The sequence below is a fragment of the Felis catus genome, chromosome D3, assembly GCF_018350175.1.
Source record: "Felis catus isolate Fca126 chromosome D3, F.catus_Fca126_mat1.0, whole genome shotgun sequence".
NCBI classification, from domain to species: domain Eukaryota; kingdom Metazoa; phylum Chordata; class Mammalia; order Carnivora; family Felidae; genus Felis; species Felis catus.
In genome coordinates, this window is record NC_058379.1 from 45952115 (window position 1) to 45979275 (window position 27161).

The following is a 27161-nucleotide window of genomic DNA, read 5'->3' on the forward strand; positions in this document are numbered from 1 at the left end:
TTTGATGAAGTCCAATTTGTCTATTTTTTTGTTGCCTGTGTTGTTGGTGTCATATCCAAGAAATCATTGCCAAATCCAGTGTCATAAACTCTTTCCCCTGGAGCCCTGGGTGGTTTTTTTTTGTTTGTTTTTTATTTGTTTTTTTTTTTTTTAAGTGGGCTCCATGCCCAACACAGGGTTTGAACTCACAACCCTGAGATCAAGACCAGAGCTGAGATCAAGAGTCAGACGCTTAACTGACTGAGCCACTCAGACGCCCCTGCAGCCCTGTTTTAATAAGTCATTTTATAAGGGTTATGGAGAGCATCATCTTCAGATGGAGCAAGAAGATAAGTAAAATCCAGAGGAGGGGTTTACTATTTTGCCACCAAGCCCACGCCTTAAAAAGTAATCCTTGCAAATGGACTCTGATCAGCTCTGGTAGGAAAACAACATGAAAGAGGAGAGCTGCCTCAAATCGGCAGTAACAGGGAACATCAGGGGAAGAGTCTCCATTTTATATCAACATTTACATTCTTTTCCTTTGTGGATCCAAGTTCCTTTACATAATATAAGAGCCAAACAAATGGGAAGGGGACCCATGGGCTCCAGTCTGCTTAACTAAGTAATTTGCTCCATCTGGGTCTAGTTATCCATGTACGTTTCCTCACCAACACCCCATCCAAGCTCCATCGCAACGTGCGGAGTGAATTTTGTGCTCATGGAAGACACATCCCAACAAGCATTTAGGGAAGGGCCAAGATCAAAGAGCTGGGTGAGAGACCAAGAGTGGTCCTGTCAAACTGCCTTAGCTCAGATTTGCAGAGTCCTTCAACTACTGACCCTGGCTTCCCCGGGGCAAGAAAACGACATGGTTTGAGCAGCCAAATCACCAACACCAGGATGGCCTCTCACTGGCAAGCTCACTAATGTATGACTTTGCACATCTGTTCTAAACACTCACCAGCACAGGCTTTGAGGCAACCCTGTCACGCTGACGAGGCTTCGGCTGGGAAATTACAATGAGAGTAATAATGACCAGTCAAGGTTGTACTGACACTCCAAAGACCAACACTCCTGCCATCAGAACCATTATCATCGTCATCACTGTGACCTTATTCAGTGTAGGACAGCTGGAGAAACTGCCCCAATTAGCCCAAGTAGACGGGACAGCAACTACACGGTTCCTCTCTACTTACCCCAGCTCAGCCCTGATGGGCTGATCTCCCCTGGGTCTCCCCTGATGTGATTTAGGGAGGAAAGATGGTAAGCTTTGGAGATGACGTGCTGTGGTTGGACACGCTTGGGTTTACACCTCTGCTTTAACATTTACGAGTTGTTGACCTTGGCCAAATAATTTAGATCTCAGTTTCCTCACCTGTAAGCGGGAATAATTAAGTCTGACCTCATATGTGATGAAGAGTGGCAACGGAAAGTGCCCGGCACACACTAACACCGAATATTCATAGTGTCTCTTCCCATGGTGAGCTGTGTGTCTTTCCCACTCCCCTTGAAGTTTCTCAAGGTCAGGAACCATATCTTCTTTGTTTTTAAGTGACCAGCCCATAGTAGACCCCCCATGAGTATGTGCTGAATGGATAAACCACAAGAATAATCCCCTTCCCTTAACTCTGTATATCATTCGGTTGTGAGGAGGAAAAACCAGTAAAGAATTTTCCCTGCTATGCCTTTACAGAATGAGTTAAACCAGCTTCCTCTTAGGAGTTGCACGTCAGAAGAACAGAGCTTCAAAATCTTGTCAGATAAGGGAGATCTTTGTGGAGCAGAACTACCTGGAAAGTGTTCTGCATAACAATATACCCACGGATTTTAACTGAGCACTTACCCCAATTCCTTGTGGATTCATTAAACTGACAGCTTGACAGCAGCATACTGATGCCTGTTTTCTATCTAACACAAGCTGTATGACTGCCTTGTGTTTAACCCACTCTATAAATTTGTAAACAGCTATGTAAAAACAAAAACCTCAGAAAACAAAGAAAAGATGCCGGGTTGTTATTTCACTGAAAAACAATAATGAGTGTCTCTTTTCTGTGTTCCTCCCACTCTAATTGGGTATATTTGGGTTTTGGTTGTTTTCCTTTGCTCGAAGAGTTTGAATTTTGCAGCAGCTTCTTTTTGCCTGTTAAAGAAGGCTGTGCTCTAGCCCAATGCCACTCACAGTGCCAGTCACCCCGAAAATAAGCTCAGGCCAGAAGGTAAATCACTGCACTGCTTCCTTTCTCAAGAAGTCTCACTATGAAAAAAAAAAGTCAGTTCAACTGAACAAGGTGTTTAGTGCCAAAGCTGATGTACATTCTAGCACAATCTCCTTATGGACAGGTGACAAAGAGCTCACAGATTGGCACCGCATGTGGATCACACTTCGAGGAGCATTGTACTAGGTTATGGAACTCCTCATCTGCCTGAAAATGTACTGGACTGACCTTTACAATGGGCTTTTGAAGGATTTTAGGCCACCTAGTATCCTTATCCCTTCTTTTGGCGAAGCATCCCAATATCAAGGATCTGCCACACCCTGTCTCAGTCGATGAGATCCAGGTGGGGATACTGTAAGACCAGGGCTGGCCAAATGGTGCTCTGAGTCTCTCCAGCCACAGTAAATGGAGATGATGATCCAGGGCCAACCAATCGGCATAATTCCATCTTCCTAGTTGGCTTTCAGACCTGGGAAGGGCAGTGGCCCTACTGCTGTATTCAGAGTGAATACCGGGACTCATGCAGAAACTATAAGGATGAGTCTCTTTCCATTAGACTTCAAGTTGTAAGGATGTGGGCCTGGAGTCAACAACACCCATGAGGGGAGAGCCTGGCTGTGAAATGGAGAAAAGACAGAGCAGAACTGAAAGGGAGACAGAAACTGTATTTGGAACCTCTGGATAAAGCCTTGTGTGATCTACAACTTTTCAATGATATATATGATCCAGTAAATTTCCCTTTTGCTTAGAACAGTTTATGAGCTTTCTGATGTTTGCAATGAGAAGAGTCTAAATTAGGCCTGGACTACTCTCCCCTGGGCTATTCTAAAATCCATACATGTTGGCCCTAAAAAGACAAAGCTGAAAAGGCAAAAGGTCTGGAGTTAGAGGAGCTGTCTAGTTGGGACTAGAGGCAAGTTACCAAGACTTGCCACACCTGAGTTCCTTCCTCTGTCAGGTGATTAACATCTGCCCCGTCCATCACCTGTCAGGTGAATATGAGAATCACATAAAAAGAGAGAAAATCACTCTAGAAACATATGAAAAGGCACTGCACAAACAAAAAATATTGTTATTGCTAGCCCAATGATAGTTATGCAAACTTCAAAATTCTGGCATCCATCACTATCCAGTTCCTACAAGAAATACACTGTTCTTAAAATAAACATGGTGGGGGGTAAGGAGAGGCAAACCAAGAAACAGACTCTTAATTACAGAGAACACACCGATGGTTATAGGAGGGGAGGTGGGGGGAAGGGGTTTAAATAGGAGATGGGGATTAAGGAGGGTATTGTGATGAGCACCAGGTGTTGTATGTAAGTGTTGAGTGACTAAATTCTTCACCTGAAACTAATATTACACTGTATGCTAACTGGAATTCAAATAAAAACTTAAAAAAGAAAGAATACATCGTTTTTATCAATACCTGTATTGTGCTCTAGGAGGGAGAGCGCCCTCTGCAGGCCAGAAGGTGTAAAGCAAGGCAGCAGACTCAAAAGCCGGACAGAATAGAGAAGGGGCAGCAGGAAGCCAGTCCAGATCTCAGGTTCTGGGCTGAGCACCAATGTGTGTGCTGTTGGTCATTTCTTGGGCCCACCCAGGACGTTTCTCCCCCATTGAACACAGCATCTAAATTACTCAAGCTTATGAATCATGCAAGAAAAATGATGGTTTAATTTAGAACTTAACCGCTAGTAACTCTCAACCACTATTTTGCAACTTTGGGGTTATCCTAACAATAATATTATCATGCAGGTAGGCAGATTCTGTGTCTGTTTTACTGTTTTCATATCTGAGATCTAAGGGACCAACAGAACAACAAACTGCATAAAAAGATTAAATCGTTCTGTAAATTTTGCATTTTTTCCAAAAGTCAGAGTACAATCATTTTCTGATAGATAGAAACAGTATGAGCAGTCAGGGTACAAGACAGGAAGAGGCATTACTGATTTTTAAGCCTCGTTCTGAGTCTCTGGTCAATGGAAGTATCAGTGGATTGTCTTTTGATGGAAAAATAACATTTTTATATTTTCATATAGTTAGTGTACCTGGAAGAAGTTTGTTCTTTACAGTTCCCTCCTTTGAGAAGCTCAAATCTGGATGGGGTGGGTGACACTAGTAAAACAAGTGTCCCTACACACTGGGTGTCAACACTGTGCCAGGCACGTACATCACTCCTAAGCCCAGCACCGCCCAGTCCACGTCACCAGTGGGCAGGGTTACAGTTCCTCAGAAGCAAGGAGCAGGCTGAGCCCACTCTCCCTGCTCCCGAGGATGGCCTGTGCTCAGGTAGAGCAGGCTGGCCCTGTTTGTATCAGGCTCCATAAATATCACAGCTTTCTCTTCCTTGTCTCCATTGGTGCCTCTTCATCTTATAAAACAAGATGGCCCTACCCTATCATCTGGTTATCCTCAGTTCAGGGAGAGGGGGTAAAAGCCCCATGTTGTTCTCCAGTCCATGTGCACCATCACAAAAGCTGATGTCCTGTCCTCTATGGATCCAAGGCACAATAAGTTAAAAAGCAAAGGGGTAGAGGAAAGAGGAACTGTCTCCCTAAAAAGTCTCTAAAACTTACCAGTTTGGATAATGCTCTGGAACCGGCATAGATTATGCCCACATACAGCACCGAAGCAGGAAGCCACGTCGAAACATCAGATCTGAAAAAAGGGAAAGAGACCAGAATATTTCTGTCACTTTTTGTCCAAAAGACCAAGCTGGAAGGCATGACCTTTCAGATGCACCAAATACGACGGCGATTGTCTTAACATCTCTGAGTGACCTGTGAAGTGTGTGACATGGGCTGTGTCCACTGAGAGTGAGGGAGGCTGCCAAAGTCATCCAGCTATAGCCCGTCACTCTGCCAACTACCTAGTGTTACTGATCCCACGACGGAACACAAACGATCTGGAGATGGAAAAAGGCTTCCTAAAGTTGGGGAGAGAGAATAGATCCGAATTTTTTCAAAAATTTTTTTTTACTTTATTTATTTATTTTGAGAGAGAGAGTGTGTTTGAGCAGGAGAGAGGCAGATAGAGACAGAGAATCCCAAGCAGGGATTCTGCACTGGCAGCACAAGGCTCAATCCCACCAACCATGAGATCATGACCTGGGCTGAAATCAAGAGTCGGATGCTCAACTGACTGAGGCACCCCTGATTTTTTTAAGGTTTTTAATTTTTTTTTTTTTAAGGACAGTGAACATTATTCTTTGGATTTTAAATAGTCAGAGGCTTTGAACTCATGCCAAATTATTACAAATTTTTAAAGGCTATTTACCGAGGCAATATATCAAACGGCTCCATGGAACCACAAAAGAAGGAAGCAAGTGCCAAAGGACAGAATTTTAAAAAGAATACTAGAACTCAAGCTGGGTGGCCATGTGCTGACATCTTCCACCATTAACCTGGAATCTCTAAGGACTTCTGGAGGGCACGTTTCTTGATTCAATTGTGGCCACACCAAAAGCTGCTTTTTTCTTCTTTTTTCTTTTTAACTTTGTTTGTTTATTTTGAGAGAGAGAGAGAGAGAGAGAGAGAGAGAGAGAGAGAGAGAGCAAGCAGGAGAAAGGCAGGGAGAGAGGGAGAGAGAAAGAATCCCAAGCAGACTCTCCACTGCCAGTGCAGAGCTTGATGTGGGCTCGAACTCACAAACCATGAGATCATGACCTGAGCCAAAATTAACAGTCGGGCACTTAACCAACTGAGCCACGCAGGTGCCCCCAAAACTGCTTTGTTCAATACAGTTTAGAATCTTGCTGTCTTCAAGAAGGCAAAATCCCGGTTTTTATATAGAGAACCCATCACTGAGGTTCCCTCAGTCACAAACACATTTGGTCCACTTACGCAAGTTCCCGGAGTTATTCTCATAATAGATATAAATAAATGAGACCATTCCAGCAGAATTTAACATAATCCCAGCTAACTCAATGAACTGCTCTCCTGGGATGATGCCTGCTCAAGAAATGTTCTTTGTGAATCTTATTAGCATGGGCAGGCATCTATGATCAGACCTGCTTTTGTACCCTTCCCAGGGAACCTGGTGCTAAAATGTCTCTAGTCAGGCCTCCAAACCCTACTTCCTGAATATATTCATTCAGCAAATATTTCTAGCAATTTGCAAAGTGCTGACAGTGCTAGAGTTATTATTAACAGCAGCATCCTAATTAACATTTACTGAGCACTTGCTACAAATGAGGCAGTCTGCTAAGTGTTTTCTATGCTGTGTCTTTTAAAAATGTGTACAACCACCTTATGAAGAAAATGTCTTTGTTGTTATTATTATTATTATTATTATTATTATCCCCATTGTGCACATGAAATAACTGAGGCAATAAAGAGTTTAATTTGCCTGTGGTCAGAAGAGCTGGTTATGGCAAAGCCAAAATTTGAGTTCAGGTCATCTGACTCTAAAGCTCCAGCTTTAAGCCACCCTTTCACACTTTGCCCTCAAGGACCTCATAATCTAGTGGTAGACACTGACATATAACAAACACAGCATGATTCTGCTCTGGTCACACACTAAGCATCTAATGACCTGAGGAATATTCTCTGTTCTTACTCGTCTTACTGCAATAAAAGACATCTGCACTTCCAGCCAATAGGTGAATAGAGAAAGATAGATGCCATTCTCCATCTTGATGGATAACATCATGCTTGACATCAAACCAATTGCTACTCCTCTAGGAAATGACTTCCCCATTAGACCTTAAGCTCACAAAGGTCAAGGGAGACAGGATCCAGGCCCATGGCCCACTGAGCACCACAAGGAGGCCCAAGAGCATACACAGCAGGGAGCATAGTGAAGAGGGAAGGAGTGCCCTGCGTGAAACAGCAGCACACCCACTGCAGCAGGCCCGGTGCTTCAGGATGTGAGCTCAGTAAGGCCCTAGGCATTTGTGCTTTGTTCCCTCTTAAACAAAGAAGACTCCTGCCCAGTCATATGCTCCAAGAGACCTCAGGGCATCTCAGTGGCCATGGATGTGAAAAAAAAAAAAAACATGGCTAGGGGGAAAGAAAGAAAGAAAGAAAGAAAGAAAGAAAGAAAGAAAGAAAGAAAGAAAGAAAGAAAGGAAGGAAGGAAGGAAGGAAGGAAGGAAGGAAGGAAGGAAGGAAGGAAGGAAGGAAGAAAGAAAACATGGCTAGGGAACACCTTGTATTTTAACCCTGTACCCGAAACACAAAGAAATGACTTTAACTATGAAAAATAAACAGATCCAGTTGGACCAGAGACTTCTGGGAAATGTTACAGAGCAGCTGTGGGAGCATTTGGATACAACCATGGAACTATGATCCACAATTATCGCACCCAGGGCCCACCTTCTAGGTGGACAGAGCCAAAGCAACATGCACCAAAGGCAGAAATTTAGACACCTGCAAAAGCAGCTGGTTGCCTAACCCTGTCTTGGCCCCCATGAGCTCTCATCAGAGACAGCTGCCTCCCTCCCTCCCCCACACACACCAACAAAAAATTATAGCTGCTATCGAGAATGATAAATACGAATCACTAGGAAAAGTGCTGCCAAAACAGATATGAGCAAAACAAGCATGAAAGGATGGGGGGTGGTGGGAAGAAAAATAATTAAAAATTGCAAAGAACTCTGCATTCATATTGTTTCAAAGTATCAAAGTTCTCACTCCACTGAAAATCTTAGGGTATGCGTTAAGTGTTGTTGATGCAAGAAAAGACTCAAGGGAACACCAGTCGACCATCCATACACAAAGAAAAATCTTGGGGCACCTGGGTGGCTCGGTCGGTTATGCACGCGACTCTTGATTTCGGCTGAGGTCATGATCTTATGGTCAGTGAGTTCGAGCCCTGCATCAGGCTCAGCACTGACAATTAATTATCAGAGTCAGATAAGGGAACTTCTGCATATATTACTAACATGTCTCCCACCTGTCAAATAAACTGTAAGTTTCATAAAGGTGGGAGCCATGTATGTTTTGTTCATATAAATCAATGTAAAGTATCACATGCATGAATGTTATAAAAGAGACTAAAGGACTATGCCATACCATAAGGGTATCTGATCTAGTCAGTGAGGATAGAGAAACCTGCCTCCAATAAGTGATACTTGAGATAAAACTCAAAGTTCAAGTGGGTGCAGGGGGTGAGGGGGTGATGCAGAGAAGTAGAAGGGACACCATATCCCCCCCTTGGTCCATTACTCACAGCAATATAAGTCTCTGAAGGTTCAGTAAGACTTTGTCACAAGTTGGTTCTTCACTAACTATGACTCCCAAATTCTTTTTTTTTAATTTTTTAAATGTTTATTTATTTTTGAGAAAGAGAGAGAGTGGGGGAGGGGTAGAGAGAGAGGGAGACACAGAATCTGAAGCAGGTTCTGTGCTGACAGCAGACAGCCCGACACAGGGCCTGAACCCACAAACCGTGAGATCATGACCTGAGCTGAAGTCAGACGCTTAACAGACTAAGCCACCCAGGTACCCCTATTATTCCCAAATTCTTTGCAACACTGATCTCATTTAATTTATACACTAGCAGGGGGGCCTGGGTGGCGCAGTCCGTTAAGCGTCCAACTTCTGGTTTTGGCTCAGATTGTGGTCTCACTCGTGAGTTCAAGCCCTGCATGGGGCTCTGGGCTGACAGCATGGAGCCTGCTTAGGATTCTCTGTCTCCCCCTTTCTCTGCCCCTCCTCCAACTTGTGCTATCTCCGTCTCTCTCAAAATAAATAAACACACATTAAAAAAAAATTGACACACTAGCAGGAGAAATGGGCAGACGGTGGCAGTCACAAGAGCACACACTCTCTCCCTCAGAGAAAGCCTGCTCCAGGGAGTACAGTCTGCCGACAGATGCACTTACATAATTTGAAGAATTGTTTATACTTGCTGCTTCGGGAATCAGAATTGGGATCTCTGGCTTGAGGGGTTTTCCACGACTGTTAGGTAATCTGCTATCTTAACGTGGACGGGTCAGACCTTTCAACAGTTACCTGGGGCAAATAAAATGCCTGACAACTGAGTTTTCCGTACTTTTCCAGGTTATGTGGAGACAAGGTGAAGATGGGAACTATAAAGGTGGTGCTTTGGGGGGCTTTTGCCATCTCTTTTTTTTTAAATATTTCTTCAAGACAAAATGAAACTGTAATTTCAAAATCCTAATTAGCTCTGCTAAAACGGAGGATTATTTTCCAGGGAGATAACAGCAATAAGTGATGGAAATCACACCTGGTTCTGGGCACTGAAGAGTATAACCTTATAACATGCACATGGTTACCCAAATTTTTGGAAATTAAAAGTAGCTCTCTTCACTCCCAAGGAATGTTCCAGCTAACTAAACTTAGCTAACTTTAGCCAATAGCTCCAAGGGATGGACAAAGTTCACACATTTTCCCGGACTGTGTCCTTTCTTCTAGGTCAGGTCATCTAGGGCTGGGGGTATCTAGGGGTCACCTAGGTCACTAGGGGTGGGGCGGGAAAGACGCACAATTACAGAGCAGTGCATGGCACAACACCATGCAATAAATGTTCTCCCGGTTTTTCTACACGTAACTCCAAAGACAGAGGCCATAAGGGATTTCATGTAGATTGATCTACACCTACAGAAAATGCACTGGCCAAAAAACACCATAAAGAAAATCAAGAGATGATTAGCAACTTAGGAAAAAATACTGGCAACATATAAAACAGGCTGGAATTTAATATCCTTGATGTATAATGAGTGTTAACAAATCGATAAGAAAAAAAAAAAATCGGGGCACCTGGGTGGCTCAGTCAGCTTGAGTGTCTGACTTGGGCTCAGGTCATGATCTCACAGCTCGTGAGTTCGAGCATCGCGTTGGGCTCGCTGCTGTCAGCCTGTCGGCACAGAGCCTGCTTCGGATCCTCAGTCCCCTCTCTCTCTGCCCCTCCCGTGCTCATGCTTGCTCTCTCAAAAATAAACACTAAAAAAAGGATTTAAAAAAAATTTTTTTAAAGAAAAAAACTCAACTTCACAAAAGAAAAATACTCAGTGGACAAAAAAGAGGTATTTGCATGTGTGTGTGTGAGTGTATGTATGTATATTTCTTTCCCACACACATAAGAAATACAAATAGCCAATAAACATATGAAAAGTTACACACACACACACACACACACACTACTCTTTACAGTATTACTGTATACATGCATACTCTTTACAGTATTTAAAGGTATTTAAAGTTATCCACAATGATGTTTTCATTTACAAGGAAAATAAAACTGCATTCTGGCCTCCTTGTTAGTCATCAAGTATCCCAAGCACCTTGGGGCCTGCTCTTGCTTCCTCCACCAGGAACCCTCCCCCGCCAGACACCTGCAGAGTCTATTCTCTCACAGGTTCAGATCTCTACTAAAAAGTCAGCTTATCCCTGAGTCCTTCTTACCTAGAGTATATAAAATAACAACCCCCTCTCCCGCCCACTAGAACGCACTCGGGCACACGCACATGCACACCTATTCCCCTACCCGGCTTTATTTTTCTCTGTATTTACTGCCATCTGACACATCATGTACTTCCATTTGCCTTTGTTTCTTGTCCATCTACCTCAACTAGAATATAAGCTCTACGAGGGCATGCATTTTTGTCTGTTTTGTTCACGATGCACCCCCTGTGCTGAAAACAATGTCTGGTATATATGCTAGGCACTCCAATATTTGCTGAAGGAGTCATCACGTATTACTTTGGTAACTTAAAGAAAATATTTCCCTTGGGGCACCTGGGTGGCCCAATCAGTTGAGCATCCGACTTTGGCTCAGGTCATGATCTCATGGTTTGTGGGTTCGAGCCCAGCGTCGGGCTCTATGCTGACAGCTTGGAACCTGGAGCCTGCTTTCGATTCTGTGTCTCCCTCTCTCTCTCTGTACACACACGCTTTCTCGCTTTCTCTCTCTCTCTCTCAAAAATAAATAAACACTTAAAAATATATATATTCCTTTCCTTTTTCTGGATTGATACAAGGGGAAAACAACAGCATCAAAATACACCAGAAAACTCCAGGCATGACCCTAATTCACATTTTTTCCTATACTTTTCTTAAGCCCTTCAGAGGATTTGCTCTGAACAGATTTGCTGGTGCTTACAGCCACTAGGTTTTCAAGGACAGGGATGAAAGTAAAACATTTCCCACCATTTGCCTCTTTGAAATGGCCCTAATGGGTAATTCTAACAATTTCAAATTCAATAAACATTTCTAACAATCATGTTGTAACCTACAACTGTGACAACAGAAAACTAACTGCATTAACAAACATGCTTTCTTCAATAGACATGAACTCAGAAACTTGGCATGGAGGCAGTCATTTTGTTTCCTATAATACTTTATCTTGTTTTCTTATTAAAAAGTAGTACTTAGGGGCACCTGGATGGCTCAGTCAGTTAAGCATCCCGCTCTTGGTTTTGGCTCAGATCATGATCTCATGGGTTCATGAGTTTGAGACCCACATCAAGCCCCACATCAGGCTCCACGTTGGCAGTGTAGAGCCTGCTTGGGATTCTCTCTCTCTCTCTCTCTCTCTCTCTCTCTCTCTCTCTCTCTCCTCTCTGTGCCCTTCCAGTGTATTCTTTGTCTCTCTCTCAAAATGAATAAATAAACTTAAAAAAAAAAAGTAGTACTTTTCCATGCTAGAAAATTTTCAAAGTACAGATAATCAAGAAAAACATTACAATTGCAATCCTGCTACCCAAAAACAACCACTGTTAATACCTTGCTAGGTCTCCTCCCAAACAGGGCCTATATGCACATATATGAACACTGCAGCAAAAATGGGATCTTACTGTACACATTGTTTCATAATCTGCTTAACATCTTTCCATGTCAAAAAAATCACCAATTTATTAATAAGTGAATAATAGGCTATTGCTGGACACTGAAGTTAATCCTCTTTTTACTAACCTAATGCTGTAATAGTTATCTTTGAGTACATTCCCTTTTCATATTCATGTTTTTGCAATATCAGGATAAACTCCCTGAAGTGGAACAGAAGCTCAAAGACACAGGCATCAAAGTGTGGCATTAGCTACAAAATTGCCTTCCAGAGGGGTAATGCCAACTCAGTCCTCTGCGATGGGCTACATGCTAGGGTTCCCCCCAAACTCCTGTGTTGAAATCCTGCCCCCCCTGTGATAATTTGGAGGTGGGGCCTTTGGGAAGTAATGAGGTCAGGAGGGTGGAGCCCTCATGATGTGATTAGCGCACGTGCTCTCTCTCTCTCTCTCTCTCTCTCTCCCTCTCTCCCTCCCCCTCCACCATGGAAGGAGATGAAAAGATAGACAAGAAGAGGTCTTCACCAGAACCTTACCATGCTGGTACCCTGATCTTGGACTTCCCAGCCTCCAGAACTGTGAGAAATCAGTGTTTATTGGTTAAGCCACCTGGTATTTTCTTTTTTTTTTTTTTTTTAGTTTTTTTAATGTTTATTTATTTTTGAGAGAGAGAGCAAGCAGGGGAGGGGCAGAAGGGGGGGGGGGGACACCGAATCCAAAGCAGGCTCCAGGCTCTGAGCTGTTAGCACAGAGCCAGACACAGGGCTCAAACTCACAAACCATGAGACATGACCTGACCCAAAGTTGAAGGCTTAACCAACTAAGCCACCCAGGTACCCCTGGTATTTTTCTTTTTAAGTTTATTCATTTATTTTGAGAGAGAGAGAGCATATGTGAACAGGGGAGGGGCAGAGAGAGATGGAGAGAGAGAATCCGAAACAGGCTCCACACTGTCAGGGCAGAGCCTGACATGGGGCTCGATCTCACAAACCATGAGATCATCACCCGAGCTGAAACCAAGAGTCAGATGCTCAACAGACTGAGCCACCCAGGCATTTCCAATCTCTGGTATTTCTGTTATAGCAGCCCAAGCTAAGACACCTTCTACTGCCAGCTCTAAGACTGTATAATTCTCTGGCAGCCAAATACCTACACATTAGGGACAAACCAGGCACATACCACTAATGCACCTTTTCTCCACCTATAATTTATAAGATGGCACCTCCCATGCTGGCTTATTTGTCCATTGTCCTATGTGCCAACAAAGGAGGCATGATGGAATTAAATCTTGAGGTGGTCCTCTCAGAATGCTGGGTCTCTGTGGTACAAGGCCCTCTGGGGAACTGCTGAGCCAGTGAGTGTGTGAGTGTGTGTGTGTGTATGTGTGTGTGTGTGTGTGTGTGTGTGTGTGTGTGCGTGTGTGCAGGGATGGATCTCACAGCAACTCCTGGGGGAAAGTACTATTTGCCATGGGTCTGGTTTGAAAATTGTGGTGATACATAGTTTTTTTTATATGATTTATAAGCACAAGTATTGTGTCTTGTTTGAGTCTTGGGCTTGTTTGTTTTTTTGTTTGTGTACATCTCCTGTCCCTAAGGATCCTGATAAAACATTTTACAAGAAGCTAACAATAGTCTGTTGCCGTGAATTATAAAACTGTTGTTATCGAAATGAAGCCTAATTAAATTAAATCACTTGTTTTTCAAATAGAGCATGCATTATGGAAGGAACATCTGCTCCCTCAAAACACTCAGAAGTTTATCTGTTCATGAGGGCCCTTTGAGCTGAGTTCTTGAAAATTCTCTGCGTTATGCTGACACCTAGTGGAGCTAAAAATAGTTTCCAAACATAAAAATACCAAGTCTAGGTGGTTCAGTCAGTTGAGCATCTTGATTTCAACTCAGGTCATGATCCCACAGTTGGTGGGTTTGAGCCCGAGTCAGGCTCTGCGCTGACAATGCGGACCCTGTTTAAGATTCCCTTTCTCCCCCTCTCTCTGCCCCTCGCATGCGCTCTTTCTCTCTCTCAAAATAAATAAATAAACTTAAAAAACAGTACCAAGCCACCAAGATACTAAGATTCATACTGCCTATTGGCATTGCCAAAAACAGTAATATCTTACAATTATAAAGTCAATATTTGCTTCACAATTTACAAGCACTTTTACATATACTAACTCCCTACTCCCTACTTAGAGCAGATACCTAGATTTCATTTTGGGGGGTCCAATCCTGGTGAACATGGTCCTTCAAGAATCCTACTCACTACTGTCCCTCTTTCCTAATATTCTTAGACCTTTCCTCCTTCATTCTTCACTCTTCCTCTGACTCACAGAGGGTCAACTCCCTTAACAAAGTTCAGCCCTAATATCACTTGAACCCAAAAACCCTGTGATTATACTGTTTCTCACAGAGCATAACTTAGAGCAAGAGTCAGCAAACTATGACCCATGGGCCATATGCCACCTGTTGCCTATTGCTGAAATACCATTTTATTGGCACTCAGCCACACCCATCTGTGTATGTAGTCTATGGTGGCTTTCATGCCACAAAGGCAGAGCTGAGTTGTTGCAAGACACTGTATGGATACAAAGCAACAGTGACATGAGGTGCGGTCTACACTGAAGTGTGAGTTCAGCAGATTCCTATGCCCTGCAGGTTGGTATAGGCATGACCAGCAGCCTATATACTGCAGACTATATACCAGCCTATATACCAGCAGACTATAAACTTCGAAGGTCCAAAAATCCTGTCCCAAGAAAGAAAAATACTGCATGGTATTTGGAATTACATGTGGAGTCTTAAAAAAAAAAAAAGAAAAGAAAAACTAAGAAAACAAACAAACAAACAGTCAAACTCACAGAAACAGAACAGAAAGGTGGTTGCCAGGGGCTGGGGGCAGGTTAATAGAGGAGATTGGGAAAAGGGTACAAACTTTCAGTTATAAGATGAATAAAGTCTTAGAATCTAATGTATAAAATGGTGACTACAGTTGATAACACTGTGTTGTTGTGTCATTGACATTTCCTAGAAGAGTAGAATTTAAATGTTCTCACCCAAATAAATAAATAAATAAAGTGAGGTGATGGGTGTGTTCATTAATTGGATGGAGGGAATCTTTCACAATGTGTACATATATCAAATTACCACAATGTATACTTTAAACATCTTACAATTTTAGTTGACAACTAGACCTCAATAAAGCTGAAAAAAAAATTCCTGTCCTCTACCATCCCTGGCCTCATGGACTCTTCTCTGGGGAATAACCATAATCACCACACCAAAACCAATCAGATTTTATTCATATTACGTCCCTGCAGTGGTTCTCCGTGTTTCCTGAGAATGCTTTGAAAGCTGGTTTTATCTTCCCCCCAAAGTAATTTCTACATAATATACATAAAGCATTCCTCTGGCGAAAAAACACAATAGGAAAAAAGATCAAAAACACATGGATTTGATGTTAACTCTCCTCTGTGAGCAAAGGTAACTGTTCGTAAAATTACAGGTCACTCAAAATGAAATACAATACATTAAAAAACATATTTGAGAAATTCCAACCACCAGTAGCTTTGATGAAGACAAGCTATCTCGCTTAAAAACAAATAATTAACCATAAAAAGAAGCATCCTAATTGATTGGCTCACTGTTCATTTCTTTAGGGACAGGACTGAGTTAACTTGGAGGTTTTATCAAAGAAAAATTTTTTTTAAATTTTTTTTCCAACATTTATTTATTTTTGGGACAGAGAGAGACAGAGCATGAACAGGGGAGGGGCAGAGAGAGAGGGAGACACAGAATCGGAAACAAGATTCCAGGCTCTGAGCCATCAGCCCAGAGCCTGACGCGGGGCTCGAACTCACAGACCGCGAGATCGTGACCTGGCTGAAGTCGGACGCTTAACCGACTGCGCCACCCAGGCGCCCCATCAAAGAAAATTTTTTGAAAGTATTCTTTATTTATTATGAGAGAGAATGAGTGTGGGAGTGGGGGAGTGGCAGAGAAAGAGAGAGAGGGAGAATTCAAAGCAGGTTCTACATCAGTAGTGCAGAGCCAGATGCAGGGCTCAAACCCACAAACTGTGAGATCATGAACTGAGCTGAAACCAAGAGTTGGATGCTTAACCGACTAAGCCACCCAGATGCCCCAGAGAATTTTTTTTTCATTTGCAAAAGAGAGTGAGAGTGAGGGAGAGGGGCAGCATGGAGCCTGACGTGGGGTCCATCCCATGACACTGGGATCATGAGCTGAGCCAAAATCAAGAGTCAGATGCTCAACCAACTGAGGCACCCAGGCTCCCCTATCAAAGAAATGTTTTATAGTTCTCCAGCAAAGATCTCCAATGGAAAATTAAAGAGTGGAGCTTTCTCCTTCATCTGTTAGAAATCTCTGGTCACAAAGGCATTGTGGTATAGCATTATTAACTTAGAACTTCTCATCCTTGAAAACTTGAGAGTTAAAAATTTGCTGTCTTAGGTAGAGTGAACAAAAAGTAGTAAGTACATTAACATTTACTTTCGAAATGTTTTTATTTAAACATGTAGTCTGGTCATAAAGGGACCGGAGGATGGCATGTAATGTCTCCAATGAAATCACACCTGATTCCGTAAGCAATGGTTCGAGAATCCAGTAAAGAGTGCCATGGTCTCACTGTCAAATGTCTTGTTAAGGTGTTCTAGATCACGTTCTGGAAACACAGCCTACAGCCAGGGCTCCCACATCTGCTAGAAAAATCACTTGAACATTCTGCGGCAGGTTGGCAATGGCAGTAGAGCTGCTGGTATAAGGACAAGCTTGCGACTGAAAGCCAGTGTGATCTTTCCCAAGACAGAAGGCCTCTAAAGCATCATCCAACACTTGGTGATTGCTGGTTGCTGAGTAAAAATCTTAGATGGATTCTATCGGGTCACTTAGTGGAGTCATGACATGGCCAGAGACTAACCAACACAGCAGAATGGCTTCTCTGCAAAGTAGGAAATGTGGTGCCAGGTTCTGGAACTTGTTTTAAGAGGTAATCTTGGATTCTGCTGCACCCCAGGCTATAAGGGGTCTAAATGAGCTCTCATGGTATATGTTATTAAATACCGATTTGGAAACCACCCTCCAGCCCCACTGGTACAATCCCCACTCTACGATGACCCAGAGGACTCCACCCTGTCCACCTGCTGCTGTTTCCATTTTTAGTAGAGTCCAACCTCTGCCACCTCCACACAAGTGCACAGTCACACAGCAAAGCCAAGCTTTGGTTCTCTAGTAACATAATCGGAAAGCCAAGCCTAGTAGGAAACAGCAACCATGGCAAACACACACCCAGCCCAGGCATACATGAAGGAACAGGGGTGCTGAGTCCTTGCTGCTAGACATCTGGTAACTCCCCTTTGCTGAGGATCTGTGGAAAATGGAAATGCTGTGCTGTTGGAGCAGTTATTAATCATAAGATTCGCTAAGACACTAGGATCTTTGATAAGGCGCTTAACCGAGCTAACGTCGTGTGTAAGGATGTGAAGCCACCTGAGGAAGTACAGGCGATGGAAGTGAAAAGGTCCCTGAGAATTTAGCAGGGGGACGGAAAGGGGACATGCCCACAGATCTGCAATGGGTAGAACCTAGCATCAGGCAAGCTCAAAGGACAACAGTGTCTAGTGGGTCTCAAATTTCTACTGTTGGAGGATCATTCCTTTCAGGGAATGAACCTTGAGAGTCTTTGACTTTACTCAGCTCTACCAGTCATTCCTCCTTCCCTTCCCCCAAAAGGCAGAAGTATGAAGAATTCCATCAAGAGATGAATGGATAAACAAACTGTGGCATACATCCAATGGAATATTATTCAGCCTCTCAAAGAAGAAGATTCTGACACATGTAACAATTCTGAGGACATTATGTTAAGTCACAAAAGGACAAATATTGTATGATTCCACTGAAGTGAGGTATCCAGAATAGGTAAATTCATAGAGATGGAAAATAGAACAGTGGTTATCAGGGACTGGATGGAGGGAAGGCAGAATGGGGAGTTACTGTTTGTTCTGTTAGGGATGATAGAAAAGTTCTGGTAATGGTTGCACAACATTGTGAATGCACTTAATGCCACTGAACTGTACACTTAAAAACGGTCAAATTTATATTATGTATATTTTCTCACAGGAAAAATGTTTTTAAGTGGGAACCAATGGCTTAGCTCTTAAGGAAACAGGGCCAAAGTAATGTTTAAATGACTATTATGAAGTAAATAATTCACATCAGAAATTATAAGATAATTGTAGTCAGGGGCATTGTAAACAGAGTAGAGGACCCATGTTGATGAGCACCAGTGGACCCCAGTCCACAATCTGACCGTTAGTACCTGCATTCTAGACCAATCTCTTGCCTCTGTGGAGGAATAAATGAAACCATTTGGAATCAACATGCTTCATTATTTAACTGAATATTAGAACTATCACAGGCCTTGTGAATTCAGGGCACATATTTATTTTTATTTTTTAAATTAATTTATTTTTTTAATTTAAATCCAAGTTAGTTAACATATAGTGTAATAACGATTTCAGGAATAGAATTTAGTGATTCATCACTTACATATAACACCCAGTGCTCATCCCAACAAGTGCCCTCCTTAATGCCCCTTGCCCATTTAGCCCATCCCCCCATCCAACACCCTGCTAGCAACCCTCAATTTGTTCTCTGTATTTAATTAAGAGTCCTTTATGGTTTGTCTCCCTCTCTGTTTTTATCTTATTTTCACTTCCCTTCCCTTATGTTCATCTGTTTTGTATCTTAAATTCCACATATGAGTGAAATCATATGGTATTTGTCTTTCTCTGAGTTATTTCGCTTATCATAATACACTCTTGTTCCATCCACATTGTTGTAAATGGCAAGATTTCATTCTTTTTGATCGCTAATATTCCATTGTGTGTATCTGTGTGTGTGTGTGTGTGTGTGTGTGTGTGTGTGTATGGATATGGATATATAAAGCACATCTTCTTTATTCATCTGTCAATGGACATGTGGGCTCTTTCCATACTTTGGCCATTGTCGATAGTGCTGCTATAAACATTGGGGTGCAAGGCACTTATTTGTTTAAATGAAGACCCAGTTCTCACTGAACAATCCATAATAACAATGGAGTATAAATAAAGTAAGACCTCTGCTTAAATATCACATATAAAAGTATCTTCAAAAGTATCTTCATTTTGTGAAGGTAAGGATATTATACAAGTGAGTGACCTGGCCTGATCATTCAGTAGAGCTGTCTGCCTTGTCCACATAAACTTTGACTTCATTTGCTCTTCATTTTGTGCATCATTTCAGATGAGGCATGATGTTCTGGAAGAATCATAAGAATTTATCTAGGTGAGGCAGGAGTGGCTAGCCAATTCAGGTTGTAGTTTTGTCTGAAAAATGTCACGGTTTTTGAGATTTCTTTTAAATGTATTTGACAAGTTGCCTTAAGAGATTCATAACAACTAATATATAATATAATGTGTGATCTGAACTGAACCCTGGATCAGAATTTGGCAGGACGGTGGGGGGGGGGGGGCAGGGTGGGAGTTACATTATAAGGACATTATTGAGAAAATTGGAAAAATATGAGTTTGGTCTGTAGATGAGATAATAGTATTGCATCAATATTAATTTCCTCATTTTGATTACTATACTATAGTGAAGTAAGAAAATGTCCTTCCTCTTAGAAAATACACACTTATGAATTTAGAAGGGGCATTTTACTCTCAAATCTGCAACTTACTCTCATATAGTTCAGAAAAAAATTATATATATATATACATATATATGTATACATATACATAAATCTCAAGAGAAAATTATAGGAGAAGCAAGATAAAAGAATGAGGAATAGGAGTAAAGGGTATGGAAATTATTTGCATTATTTCAAACTCTTCTGTAAAGTAGTAAGTAATTTCAAAATTAAAAATTTCCAAAAATTTTAAGTTCATTTAAAAACTCATTCATCAGGGAGTGCCTGGGTGGCTCAGTCAGTTGGGCATCTGACTTTGGCTCAGGTTATGTTATCATGGTCTGTCAGTTCAAGCCCCACGTTGGGCTCAGTGCTGACAGTTCAGAGCCTGGAGTCTGTTTTAGATTCTGCATCTCCCTCTCTCTCTCTGCCCCTTACCTGCTCATACTCTGTCACTCTCTCTCAAAAATAAATTTAAAAAACATAAAAAAAAATTATAGGGGCTCTCTTCTCCTCTCCTGCTAGTATTCGGTCTACCAAAAATAAATTAAAAATGTATAATAAAAAATTATAATGAAAATAATTGAAAATAATTTTTAATAAATAATTTAATATAATAAAATATATTAATTTATAATTAATATAATATAATAAAAAGTTTTAACTTATAAAAAAATACACACAAAAAACTCATTCATCTGAGCTCCTGGGTGGCTTAGTCGGTTAAACATCCGACTTCGGCTCAGGTCATGATCTCATGGTTTGTGAGTTCAAGCCCCACATCAGGCTCTGTGCTGACAGCTCAAAGCCTAGAGCCTGCTTCGGGTTCTGTGTCTCCCTCTCTCTCTGCCCCTCTCCTACTCACGCTCTGTATCTCTGTCTTTCAAAAATGAATAAATGTTAAAAAACCACATTTTTTTAATTAAACATAAATAAAAACTCATTCGTTGTGCTCCTATGATCTAAAACAAAGCCCAGGGGCGCCTGGGTGGCGCAGTCGGTTAAGCGTCCAACTTCAGCCAGGTCACGATCTCACGGTCCGTGAGTTCGAGCCCCGCGTCGGGCTCTGGGCTGATGGCTCGGAGCCTGGAGCCTGTTTCCCATTCTGTGTCTCCCTCTCTCTCTGCCCCTCCCCCATTCATGCTCTGTCTCTCTCTGTCCCAAAAATAAATAAACGTTGAAAAAAAAAAAGTCCAATTAATACAGTATTATAAGTTATGTATCTTGATTAATTTTAATATTAGTAACATCACTAAGCAGGAAAACACACTCCTTCAGTTCTATGTGATTATAAAAGCATTAAAATCCCAAGGTTCAAAGGGAACTAAGAGAGCAAGCAACTCAAATAAACATCTGTGTTTCCCAGTGTAACACCAGAAAAGATTAAATAATGTGAAGAGAATGCAGGGTATGAATCATGAATCAAGCAAGAAGATGTTGTTCTACCTTGAACTGCTGTTGATCTCAGCCCAGCCCAGTTTCCATGACACATGAAGCAAAAGTCCACCAATTAACGTCTGCCACCTGAAAAAGACAAAGGCCAACGTGAATTTAAGAGAGTGCCGTAGTCTCATATGCCATCCAGACCTGGCAGAGCTCCTGGCTGACACAAATATACACATCCAAGCCTTCCTACAATTCTTTTCTCCCATTCTCTCCTAACTAGCATCCCAGGCCCCTCCTTCTCAACCTGTATTATTCTCAAATCCAGCTGTACCATTCAGTGCTGACACTGATATTCTTCTCTTCTTATTCTAGACTTTTCCTGAACAACCTCCCCCACAGTCCCCACTTCTCCCATCATCCTTGAACTGATGATTTCCAAATCCCTAAGCCCACCCGGATACCACCACCCTGACACCCCACAAGCTCCCAATGATAACTTGCCTAAAACGTTACCTTGAATTTCCCTTCCTCATTCTGATTTTCGTCCTCTGCCCCTAATCAGCCAAACCAGAGCCTAGCTGTCATCCTAGCTCTTCTCTCTTCAGTCACCTCTCTCATCTGCTCGCAAAATCCTATTGAACGCATCCCCATAACAGCTCTAGAGTACCAAGTCTTCTCTTCCCCACCCCCTCTGCCTCTGCCTAACACAGGCTCCCATCGTGGCACTCCTCAACTCCAGTATCGGTCCCCAAACTGGTGTCCCTATCGCCAGGATGGCCTCACAACTTTCATTCTCTACCTGCAGCCAAAGGGCTTGTTCTAGAAGGCAAACTTCATTTTTTGCCACTTGCTTGTTTTAAAAATGTTTGATTTGGGGTGCCTGGATGGCTCAGCCATTTAAGAGCCTGACTTTGGCTCAGGTCATGATCTCATAGATTGTGAGTTCGATCCCTGCATGGGGCTCTCTGCTGTCAGCGCAGAGCCCACTTCAGATCCTCTGTCCCCTTCTCTCTGCCCCTCCCCCACTTTCTCTCTCAAAAATAAATAAACATTTAAAATAAAAAGGCATCATTTCTTTAAAAACAAAACAAAACAAGGGTGTCTGGGTGGCTCAGTCATTAAGCATCTGACTTCAGCTCAGGTCACGATCTCATGGTTCACGAGTTTGAGTCCCACGTCAGGTGAGCTGGAGCCCTGCTTTGGGTGAACACAAGCCCTGCTTTGGGTGAGCACCAGCCCATTGGGGTAAAAACACGAATCGCGCTTTGGACGAGCACCGCCTTTCTCTCTCTCTCTCTCTCTCTCTCTCTCTCTCTCTCTCTCTCTCTCCCTCTGCCCCTTCTGGGATTCTCTCTGCTACTCGCTCACTTGTGCCCCCCCTTTCTCTCAAAAAACACACAAAAAAACCCAAAACACAAAATACAAAACAAAACAAAACAAAACCAGTTGATTGATTCTTCCCAGGTGGCCAGATGCAGTTCCCAGTCTCTTTTCTGCCATAAGACACTTGGGATCAAGTGAGACATTCTTCCTCTTCATGCAAAGTACAAGGGGAGCACAGGTTATAAAATAAGCACCCCTGGGGCACCTGGGTGGCTCAATTGGTTAAACATCCAACTCTCACAGTTTGTGGGTTCAAGCCCTGCATTAGGCTCTGCGCTGACTGTGTGGAGGCTGCTTGGGATTCTCTCCCTCCCCTCTCTCTCTGCCCCTCCCCAACTTTTGCTCTCTCTCTCTCTCTCTCTCTGAAAACAAACTTTCAAAAAAATTTAAATTAGCTAACTAATTAGTTAATTAATTAAGCACCCCTGCCCTTCCCACTGTACAAAGCACAGCAGACTTCAAAATGAGTGAGAGGGTACTACAGGCAATAACTTCACCCTGTTTCACTCGAATTGCTTTACTTTAGGTGAATAATTCATAGATTTCAAAACCTTATTCTTAGTTATGACTTGAGACACCTCACCACGGAAGTGATTACAACACACCCATGTGTTGCTACACAACAGTTGAGAACTGCTGGCCTACGGGGATAAAGTCACTTGCGAGTGACACACAAGCCTTCCTGGACAGGCACCCACCCCTCTCCAGGCTCAACTCCGGTGCATCTGCCACGGGCAGCTACATTCCAGCCATACTGAACAGCTGACAGCCTCGGGAATGTGTCAGGTCACTTTCTACTTCTAGGAGTCTCCACGTGCTACCCTCTTGACACATCATGTTCTCCTACCTCTTTGTGTGTTGGTGAACACCTGCTCGTCCTATTAGATCCAGTTTTTATGCCTCCTTTGTGAAACCTTCACTAACCCAGCCAAGCAGAACAGACAGATATGGGTCATGCCCTCCAACAGTGTGACCTAGAGCAGTGGCATTCAACCCGTATGATTCTTCCCCCTAGGGGACATTTGGCAATATCTAGAGACATTTTTGGTTGTCACAACAGGGGGTGGGGGAGGGGAGGGTTGCTAACTGGCATCTGGTGAGTTGTAGCCAGGGACTCTGCCAAACATCCTACAGTGTGCTGGACCAGCCCCCATAACAAAGGATTACCAAGCTCAAAATGTCAATAGTCATTTGAGAGACAGTGGCCCGGGGCAGGGTGGGGGGAGGGCGCCACAGTGGCTCAGTCAGTTAAGCGTCCAATTTTGGCTCAGGTCATGATCTCACGGTCCGTGAGTTCGAGCCCCATGATCTCACGGTCCGTGAGTTCGAGCCCCGTGTCGGGCTCTGTGCTGACAGCTCAGAGCCTGGAGCCTGCTTCAGATTCTGTGTGTGTCTCTCTCTCTGACCCTCCCCTGTTCATGGTCTGTCTCTGTCCCAAATATAAACAAACATTAAAAAAAATTTAAAAAACCCAGAAGTTCATATTCTTTAACCCAAATTTCTTATATAGGAATCTATTCCAAAGAAATAGCTAGAAATTTGACAAACTTGGATACAAAAATATGTCTGACAACACTATTTTTATACCCCCCAAATGGGACACAATTTAATGCCCACTAATAGAAGGGCTAAATAAATTACAGTATGTCTATTTGATAAAAAAAAAAAAAATCTATGTAGTCATTAAAAATATTTTAAGGAACATTTAATGATGCTGGTTGGACATGTCCCACATATGTGTACAAAGAGCATAAAAGATACTCACCCTTGGAATAATGTAGGGTAGGTAAATTTCAAGACAGACAGGACATACTGAAAAACAAAGAGCAGATTAATGGACATTTTCAAATTATAGAGAATTGCTAGACTGTATAATCAAAGAAATCCCTATTGAAGAAATATAAGTATACTCAAGTTTCAAAAAGGCTTTTACCCTTCCCCCCAAAATCATACATGGGAAAAAAAAAAAAAGACCTTCCAAGTCATACTAAAAAGAGCGGGTCTTTTTTCCCCAGGGTCGCCAGAAGCCTAACCACCTCTTGGTGGGGAAATAGAACTGGTATCATCAGCAAATTGGGCCGCACAGCAGCTGGGTCTGGTGCTGTGGATGTCCAACAACTCGGTATCTTCCCAGGCCTCAGGGGAAGTCATGTTGGAACTGCAGTAATTCAAGAAAACCGGACAAACCCCTGGACACACTCTCTTTTCTCAGGGTACCTGCTTTATCTACTGTCCAATTTACCTCAAAATCCAACCCCCTTCTTTGATTCTCTTCAAGCAAGAACTGCATCCTAGTGTTTATTTCCTTTGTTTTCCTTCCATTTGGGGGCATTTGGCTTTTGCATTCTAAAGGTACTTTTTTTGTTTTTTGTTTTTAAACTAATACTGCTTAGGCATCATACCTTTCCCTGTGCTTTAGCATTTTAAGGATTTTTTTTTTTTTAAACCAACTTGGTTAAGGTCAACAACTTGTTTTTCTATTATGTCTTTTATAACACTTTATGAAACGGGACTGTGTTTTGTCTTTCTGGATATCTTTTCCTATTTTTCCTACCATTGAGCACTAAGACTTTTTGTAAAGTTTAAAAACCATTAAAGGCTCTAGGCAAGGACTCTACTGATTCTTCACATGATGTAAAAATAGAGTGGACTGGTGTTAGGCAAATTTACATACCTATTTTTTCCCATGGATTAACCTATACATAGGCCTCCTAGTGTGAGCTCCTAAATGTCACAATTACAGCTAACTGCTACAGGCCTGTGCTCTGTATTTACTTGAAATGGACCTTCAGGGCCCCTGGGTGGGTCAGTCAGTTGGGTGTCTGGGACTTTGGCTCCAGTCACGATCTCATAGCTTGTGAGTTCAAGCCCCTTGTTGGGTGCCCCGCGTTGGGCTCTGTGCTGATGGTTCAGAGCCTGGTGATGCTTTGGATTCTGTGTCTCCCTCGCTCTGTGCCCCTCCCCCGCTCACACTCTGTGTCTCTCTCTCTCTCTCTCTCTCAAAAATAAATAATAAGACATTAAAAAAAAAAAAAAACTTAAAAAAAAATGGACCTTCTTCTTCTCCGAAGTCTGTTTATTCACATAGGTCAACAGGCTCCTTCCCACTTTTCCCTGATATTTTCATTCTAAAACAGAGAAAGGATGAACAAGTGAGCATCTGGGCCGTGTGCTCTATCACCCTAAACAACCTTCTTGAAGACAGCAAATATTTATTTAGTTTAGTGTATGCTGGGTTTTGTCCTACATCCTGGGGGGAGACAAAATGCTGAAGCTCTTACCTGACCTTGCTAAAGAAGAGTGAGAACAGTGAAAAGCAAAATCTCTGACAAATGCAATCTAAGTCCTAATATTCATTCTTTAGCAGTTCCTCAGGCCACTGAAAAGTGTTGCTCAGAGCAAAAGGCTATTCAGTGGAACAGCAGTGAGCACTTCTCATGGAGAAAGAAGGAGCAATTTGGGAGTCTTTGAAAGGAAAACAGATGTGGACATTGTCCCCAGGCTGAAAGCTTAATAGCTGTGAGGGGAAGAAGGGCTGGTGGCTGCCTGGGCCCTAAGCCTGGTTACTGCCAGGACCTCCCACAGGCTGGAGGAACACCTCAGACACGAGGTCAGGAGAGCCAAAACACTTGCTGTTCAAACTAAAATCAACCGTTCTTTTAACACTAGAAGGGCTGGGCCTAAAATAGACAAGAGTTTTTTCAATGAATTTTCTTTTTTGCAAATACAGAGGGAAATAGAGGAGAAAACTACGCTGAGAAATAGGAAAATTAAAAAACTAGCATGGGGCGCCTGGGTGGCTCAGTTGGTTAAGCATCTGACTTTGTCTCAGGTCATGATCTCATGGTTCGTGGGTTCAAGCCCACATCGGGCTCTCTGCTGTCAGCGCAGAGCCTCCTTTGGATCTTCTGCCTCCCTCTCTCTCTCTGCCCCTCCCCTGGTTGCTTTCTCCCTCTCTCTCTCTCTCTCTCCGCCCCCCTCTCTCTCTCTCAAAAATAAATAAACATTAAAAAAATAGCATAGAGTCTTCTAAAAGCTGGAAGAGTGGATCCTATCTGTAAACACAAAATAATGTTCACTAATTCAAAAGAAAAATCATTTGGCAGAGATTATATGCTGGGGGGTTCACTGCACAGTTCCCTTCTCACTTGGCCCCTATTTGGTCCAAGCCAACCTGTTATGGCTGCCAGAAAGAAGCACGACTGTCCTATTTGAAACAATGGCATCATCTAAGAGCTACAAAGTCCCTACCATAGTCCCATTATGAACGACTACCTCTCCCACCCCTACCTGGGCCTCACATCTGCCTGCTGCTACTCTTGACTCCATTTCTTTCCCCTTTGTACACTCTCCTCCCCTCCCCTACCCTCTGTCTTCTGATGTTACTCTTCTGCTTTTGATCTGCTCCAACACTCCCAAGAGCCCTAAACCAAAGCACTCCAAACCATCATGGAAAATGGAAAAGGATTTGTTGTTTAAGTTCTGAGGGTCCTTGGAAATCTACAATTTTTATTACTCGGATTAGATATTTCTAGAGACAAGACAGTTTGGCTTCTTTTTCTCTAGCACCTTGAAGCATGATGCACATGGAAGGTAATCCATCTTTATAACATTGACTATAAAATGGTGAGGGACCCCAATAAATATAACAATAATGCCACAGATGCCAATGTGCATCCAGAGGGGGTGTAAATTTCTGTGAACTAAGTGTTATCTGCCTGCTGGATTGTTTTGCTTAGATACTCTGTTTTTTAACCAAC

At 42.6% G+C, this 27161-nt stretch overlaps 1 protein-coding gene across 4 annotated transcripts in view; it reads right to left on the reverse strand.

Moving 5' to 3' along the window:
* The window catches only part of TMEM241 (transmembrane protein 241), a 116445-nt gene that overhangs the window by 86660 nt on the left and 2624 nt on the right, over positions 1–27161 (reverse strand). For 3 of the 4 annotated variants that reach the window (XM_045041778.1, XM_019815072.3, XM_045041779.1), the window contains exons 2-4: positions 24167–24213; positions 21079–21156; positions 4775–4856 (exon numbers count right to left, since the gene is read on the reverse strand). In XM_045041778.1, the coding sequence (XP_044897713.1) occupies positions 4775–4856; positions 21079–21156; positions 24167–24213 (207 nt within the window). Of the gene's footprint in view, positions 1–4774; positions 4857–19163; positions 19263–21078; positions 21157–24166; positions 24214–25455; positions 25530–27161 lie in introns of all 4 variants that reach the window. The other variant, XM_045041780.1, reaches the window with a different exon arrangement.